This window comes from Odontesthes bonariensis, chromosome 13 (genome assembly GCF_027942865.1).
Source record: "Odontesthes bonariensis isolate fOdoBon6 chromosome 13, fOdoBon6.hap1, whole genome shotgun sequence".
NCBI classification, from domain to species: Eukaryota; Metazoa; Chordata; class Actinopteri; order Atheriniformes; family Atherinopsidae; genus Odontesthes; species Odontesthes bonariensis.
Window position 1 is genome coordinate 13,874,701 of NC_134518.1, and position 6,457 is coordinate 13,881,157.

The 6,457-nt window shown below is 40.9% G+C and overlaps 1 protein-coding gene across 1 annotated transcript; it reads left to right on the forward strand.

The window, feature by feature from the left end:
- Window positions 1–2,684: 2,684 nt before the first annotated feature.
- il12ba (interleukin 12Ba) lies at window positions 2,685–5,484 on the forward strand. Its single transcript, XM_075481049.1, has 8 exons — window positions 2,685–2,791; window positions 3,198–3,285; window positions 3,372–3,659; window positions 3,760–3,862; window positions 4,175–4,416; window positions 4,515–4,687; window positions 4,892–5,013; window positions 5,338–5,484. Exons 2-8 carry the CDS (start codon window positions 3,198–3,200, stop codon window positions 5,375–5,377), a joined length of 1,056 nt encoding a protein of 351 aa, XP_075337164.1. The 5' UTR covers window positions 2,685–2,791; the 3' UTR covers window positions 5,378–5,484.
- The last annotated feature ends 973 nt before the right edge of the window (window positions 5,485–6,457 follow it).

Consider the following 6,457-nt stretch of genomic DNA (forward strand, 5'->3'; position numbering starts at 1 on the left):
CAGTCATCTGCCAGTTGGAAGATCGGTGGTGGATTCCCTCACTTTCCCAGACTTTAAGTGTTTGTTTTTTTTAAAGTTTTTATGGGCACTAGTGGCCTTTATTTAACAATGGGTAGGAGAGAGAGAAGCCAGAGAGCGTGGGGGAAGACATGCAGCAAAGGGCTCCAGGCTGGGACAGCCAGCCTCGATCTACATCCTCTCTACACGGGGCACCTGCTCAACCACTTGAGCTAAACAGCACCCGATGTTGAAGTGTTTTTGGGCAAGACACTGAACCCCATATTGCCTCCAATTTGCCCCTAGGTGAGTAAATAGAGAAAGACGCGCTGTGTAGCCTGTAGTGCTGTATAAAGTGCTGTATGAATGTGTGTTGGTGTGTGAGTAACTGCGACTTGTATTGTCAAAGTACTTTGAGTGGTCACCAAAGCTATAAAGTTAATTTTTCATTAACGTTCCATTTCAGCTGCTTCCATTCACAACCACTATGTTCTGCACTAACTAATCAACGAGCGCTTGACTAATATAAATTCTCGCTGTGTTCTGGTCCTGGTTGACCTGTTTTGTTGTGAGAAAACTGTGACTCTATGAAGACATTTATATTATAACTCGCTTGATTTAGTGTTTATTCACATGAAAGTTATAAGTATCATGCACACACCATGGCTCCCTCCATCATGTCATAAGCATGTCTGGATGAAGCCATGAGGAACATTAAGGTTAATATGATTATTGTGTGATTGACCGAATGATACTAGGAAAAAAATTATTATTGTGTTAGTCTAACCAAAACAGTTTTTTTTTTTTTTTTAAATGCATTTTAACATGTTGGTTTGACCAAAAATCAGAAAATGAGCTTCTTCATACAAGACTAAAATACCCAATTAATGTAATGAGTTCTAGTCACTGTGGATGAACGAGACTCAAATCAGCTATACTCAAATAGGCCTTGGTGTTCCACAAATGCTCCAAAATTTTATCTTTTTTGTAAAAGCCATAAAGCATAAAGGCGCTAGCATGGTTGACGTCACGGTGGTGGCGGACCGTGACGTCAAAATGACGTATCAGGCCTGGCGCTTCCCTTGAAAAGACGGCGCAACGCGGTGTCGTGCACCAGTCGATTTTTGTAACTTGGCGGCGCCAACGAAAAACCGGATGGACGGTTGTGAGACCAGGCTCAGTCAGGAGGTGCGTTTGTACAGGCAGCTGTACAAAACTGCAGTGAAACAGCACAGGGACCACGTAAACTCCCAAAACTCGTGGACAGAGATTGGCAGAACTTTGGGGAAAGAGGGAGAGTTCTGTAAGAATGTGTGGAAGAAGCTACGGGACAGATACGTGAAGGCAAAGAAGAGGGCAGAGACTCAAAAAGTGGTGATGCCGGGGGCTTCAGACCATCACCTCTTTTAACTGAATTAAAAAATTCAAATTATCCGAATACTGCAGCAGTATCATTAATGACAGTGTTCCTGCTCTTCATTGTTTTCTTCTCCACTTTCGTGGTTGTAGAATAGCGGTAACCTTCACGTAGCAGCGCCACCTCTGTGACGGAGAAAATTGCAACTACTGGCGCATCGACTTGCGCCACTATATATTGCGGGCACGAAATCGTGACGTCATCAACACCGCTCGCGCTAGCAGACGCAGCAACCATGCTAGAGCCTTAAGTGTGTCCTGATACAGCCAGATCCCCCCTAAAGCTGCTGTCATTGTATTGTTTGTAGATTTGTAGATACAGTTTTGTTTTTTGTTTTTTGCTGAACCTCTGTCCATCTTTACGTCTGAAAGACTCTGCCTCTCTAAGGTGTTATTTTCCTACCCAGGACCCTACCCTGGGTCTCTTTGGACAACTTTACCTTTCCAGCCTTCAGTTGCCCCCATCTCATTATTTTTTTTTTGGTGATGCGTTGCTGCCATCAAATCCTACACGTGCGAATATTTTTCATGAAACAAAAAAAAAAGTCTTACTTTCGATATTTGTTTTCTACGTTCTGCCATGAATAAAATATTGTTTTGTGAGATTTGCAAATCATTTCATCCTGCTTTTTGTTACATTTTACATAGTTTCCCATTTATTTGGAATCGGGGTTGTATTTGGGAACTGGCTGCGATGGCAGAATCCACAGGTGTGTTTTCATTTGTGCATTAAAAGGCTACTCATTTGCAGCTGGGGCGGATGCTTTTTTTGTGTGTTTTTCCGGTGTGGAGATTGCTGCAGTCTTATTGTATACTTGTTAAAGAGTCAAAGTTAAGCTTTGCTTTTTTACAGCATCGAGTTTCTGTTTGCATTTGAGAAAACAAACAAAAAAACCCAGGTGCATCAGGGGACTTATCAAATTGACAGAAAATTTTACAAAGCCTGCCATGAAACCTCCAATAGATGAAAACTGCCATCCTGCTTACACAGTAGGTTCCAGCCAAAGCGAAAGTGAAATGAAAACATCACGCCTTCTTGTACTTCCTATAGCTGCAGGCACAGTAAACTTTGCCAATACCAAATACAGTGATCTGTTAATAGAGCAATGTTTCAAGAGTCGTATATAACAGAGTGATGCTTTGGTCGCTTAGCAACATATTTGTCTATAACTCACTTCTACATGTGCGTACAAGTAGAAGTGAGTAATAGACAAATATGTTGTTCTCTTCATCTATGGAAATGGAATGCAGGATGGAAAGTGAAGTTCCTCTGGACTTTCTGTTCTTCTCAGTGTGGGGAACTTTTTCTAGATGCAGAGGCCTATAAAAATCACTCAGAATCACAGGAGCACCATTAAACCTGGGAGTTGGCGACAAGGTAAGAGGGCTTTTGTCTGATTTGTTCATTAAGTTTGTTCAACTTCATTGAAAGAAATTAAGAGAAATTCAGTAAAATCAGCAAGGAATTGGTCCCTCTTTTGTTTTTGTTTTTTCTTACTGTTAACCTAAATAAGCTCAACACTATTTGTGATGAATACCATTACTGTGTTCCAGTCAGGTATTAGGAATAAGATTTATTTATATATGTATATTATATGTGTCATTAGCTGGTTGTAATAAATGTCAAATAACAAAAAAGTTGGGCTCCTTTTCTTATCTGTACATGCATGATGTTAATAATAACATTTATTGACAGTGCTTTGCTTTAATTTATGTACTGAGTGATCACAGCAACATTTCTTTTCTGGAAATGTAATATAATTTTCTTTCTCTTTGCCGATCAGATGAAGTTGTTTGTTTTCATCATCGTCTGTGCATTTCCACATGTCATTTCCCCAAATCCTCTGAGACACTGGACTCTGCTGCCTAACAGTATGTTTGACACATATGTGAATACACTGCTCCAAGTTTAGGTCATTTTTTCCTAAACCTCTGTGTGTGACTACGTCTTCTGCTAGTTTTGGTTGTGGACGTGGATGGCAGCTTGAGCCAGCAGCCCCTGAGCTGCCTGGAGTTCCCAGATGAGCTTCTACGTAGGACAAACGAGAATCAAGACATCTTTTGGAGGAAGAAGGGCGTAGAGGAGGCCCAGAGGGGAAACTCTTACCTAGTGAGGCTATTGGAAAGCTCGGGAGGGGGCAACTACACCTGCCACAGCAAGGATGGATCACTCCTTAATCACACTGAGGTCCTGATCCGGCAGGTTGAGACCACGAGGAGAAGGATTCTTGTGAGAATGGGGCAAGGTGTGGCGTTTTTCTGTGATACAGCTGACAATGCTGTGTACATTTCAAACCAGTTCCACAGCTGACTTATCTTTTGTTCTTTCGTTTTTCTCTCTTGAAGATTATTTAAAGTGCTCTGCTCAGAATTACAACGGGGAGTTCCACTGCTCTTGGACCTGGCACAGCAGTCGCGTCGGCAAAGTAGCATTTGTCAAAGCACGACGGTAAGCTCATAAACTGCTGAAATTTTTCGGTTTTGCTCTCCAATTATACAGAGTTCACACTCTTCTCCGAGCCGAGACTACGTGGTGGCATCCATAAATGCCCTCTTAAGCAAGAAAACAACCAAGTGAATTTTGAAAGTGATTTGAGGACATGGATTTCATCGAGGAATGATAGAGTTTTAAATGCTGATGAATGATGTGATTTATAAAAGCTGCTCTTTCATACATCTGTCCAGTTGTTATAGTTTTTTTTTTTGTTGGCATTGAGTGCATCATTTGAATGAACTACCTCATTGTTTCTTTTCTTTTAAGTGCATCTGATGAGAATTACACCTCGTGCTCCATGGACGGTAGTGACCAGCGCTGGATATGCTCTGCAGCTCACAGTAACTTCAGCTGTTCTGTGGACGATGACGGTCATGGCATCTCCTGCCGGGACGAGCAGCACTGCCCCTATGCTGAGGAAAACCAGCAGATCTTTATCACCGTCCATATGAGGACTGAACACTTCCTACTGGAGAGCTACTCCAAACTCTTTTTCTTGTCAGAGATAGGTGAGACTTATTTTTCACTTTCGCTCAAATATCAGTGATCTCTTTACCTTCCGGTTTGTTTTTACCTCACTCTGGGTTTTTTCTTCCGCCCTCATCAGTGAAACCCGACAAGGTGAGGATCGGAAAAGTCAACACAACGGTGGTGCAGTGGAGTTACCCGAGCTCCTGGAGCAGGCCCTACTCTTACTTCCCCCTCACCTTCCAGATTACACAAATCTGGAGTGGAATCAGAAAGTTTGACAACCCGTGCACTGACTCAAATCCTTCAAAGGTATGAGGAACTTCCAGACTGTGAGGTAGACTTTACAAAAAAAAAAAAAAAAAGAACTAAGATCCAGTGAAAACAATTAAGGCCTGTCAGAGTTTACGGTAAAATGTTTGTTTCAAATGACAAGAAGTCCCACAAACCAGACAAGAAAATGGGCAAAAGCTAAATGTTGTGTAACCTTGATGTTGTGCCGTGTTTATTTTCCAGACCCTGACAAATGATGTCACCGACATTTGCCAATTCAAAGTGAAACACAAGGCTAAGGCGGTGTGTGTCAGAGCAAAGGATGCCCTCTGTAACTCACAATGGAGCGAGTGGAGCCACCTCAGGTTAGAAATACAACATGTGATGTTTAGTGTTTCTTTATTCCCCCTGTCATGCCTAGCCATTACCCTGTGTTTTTTTTTGCTTTTTTTTACCACATTCTTCCTGTCATGCACATCAACCCTGAAACTGGAGCTCTTTGCCACATTGTTGTGCTTCATAGATGTGTTGCTTCTGCTTTCGACCACATTGTCTCCCTGTCTTGCCCTCTTGTGTGATGTGTTTCTACAGAAACTTTGTAGCGTGCTTTGATGCACAAAAATGTGATCAAAATGACATGATCTACACGATGCGTAAATAATTGACTCATTGTTTGTTTTCTGTTACAGATTAAGTGAGAAGCTAAAAGTTAGGATAATGAAGAAATGAAATCCCATCAGTGGACATCTCAGAGAACATGTTATCTATGTATTAAACTATGCCTTCATGTATTCCTCAATGTCTTATCTAAAAACACAGTGTATGAAATATGTCAATGAATCAGAAATAAATGAACAAAAAACTGAACACAGTCTTTTTATGTTCTTTCTAATGCACATCATCAGCACTTTATCCTTAATATTGGATTTTTCCTTGTTTTAAAATCTCAGTTGATAGCTTCATTGTTGTCCCAGCCATGACTGGAAATCATTCAGGAAATCAAATGTGAAGCGTGTTCCTGGATTGTGACTTCAGACTTTTGGGAAAACTTTGTTTGCGTAACACCACATTTTCATTTAACAACTGTGATCTTTTATGATACATTTAAAGATCGTTTCATTTAAGCCAACGAATAATAGGTGTGTAGGTCATCGGTTCCTCTGGGTTTTTTTTTTTCTTTACTTCTAAACCAGTCAGGTGAGGCTTTATTGTTAGAAACTCTCCTCCCCTCTTTATGACAAACATCCGAACTGTCAGTAAACTTTGCTATGAATCTATTGTACATTTACCAGACAGTACATGTGGTATTTCCAGTGTTCCGTGCCAAGAGACAAGTCATTTTTTATGAGATGGCCCCCTTTAAGGCTGCAGACGAGCCTTCATTTTACATTGGATTAACCGACATGTGTTAAAGCCTGACAATGTGTTAGGCTAACAATGAAAAGTCAAACGAAAACCGAGCTCAGACAACGTTCGTCCAACATCCCTGTGCAAAAGAAGCTCACATACAGTATATTATTTTAATGTAACAGCAAGGCGCTGCATGGCCTTCACAAAAAGGTAAAAAAAAAAGGAGGCTCACATATCTGCAGCTGTCAGTTTTTCTGTTGGCATCAACACTGTTGTGTTTAATCACAGTTTACCATGAGTGTAACTGCATATTTGCCCGTTACACTTAATAATGCAGTGAAACATCATTTTATGAGCACTTATCAAAGGTTATGGCCATGCTGTAGTGTTTTATTAGTCATGAGTGATTTTATGAAGTACTTCAGGAAATATAGAGCTTTGTCAGGGTAAAGTTGTCTA

Coding starts and splice junctions, on each gene's coding strand:
- il12ba (XM_075481049.1), top strand. CDS start 3,198: ATGAAGTTGTTTGTTTTCATCATCGTCTGTGCATTTCCACATGTCATT. Junction 3,286..3,371: donor CTGGACTCTGCTGCCTAACA/GTATGTTTGACA, acceptor GTCTTCTGCTAG/TTTTGGTTGTGGACGTGGAT. Junction 3,863..4,174: donor GCATTTGTCAAAGCACGACG/GTAAGCTCATAA, acceptor TTTTCTTTTAAG/TGCATCTGATGAGAATTACA.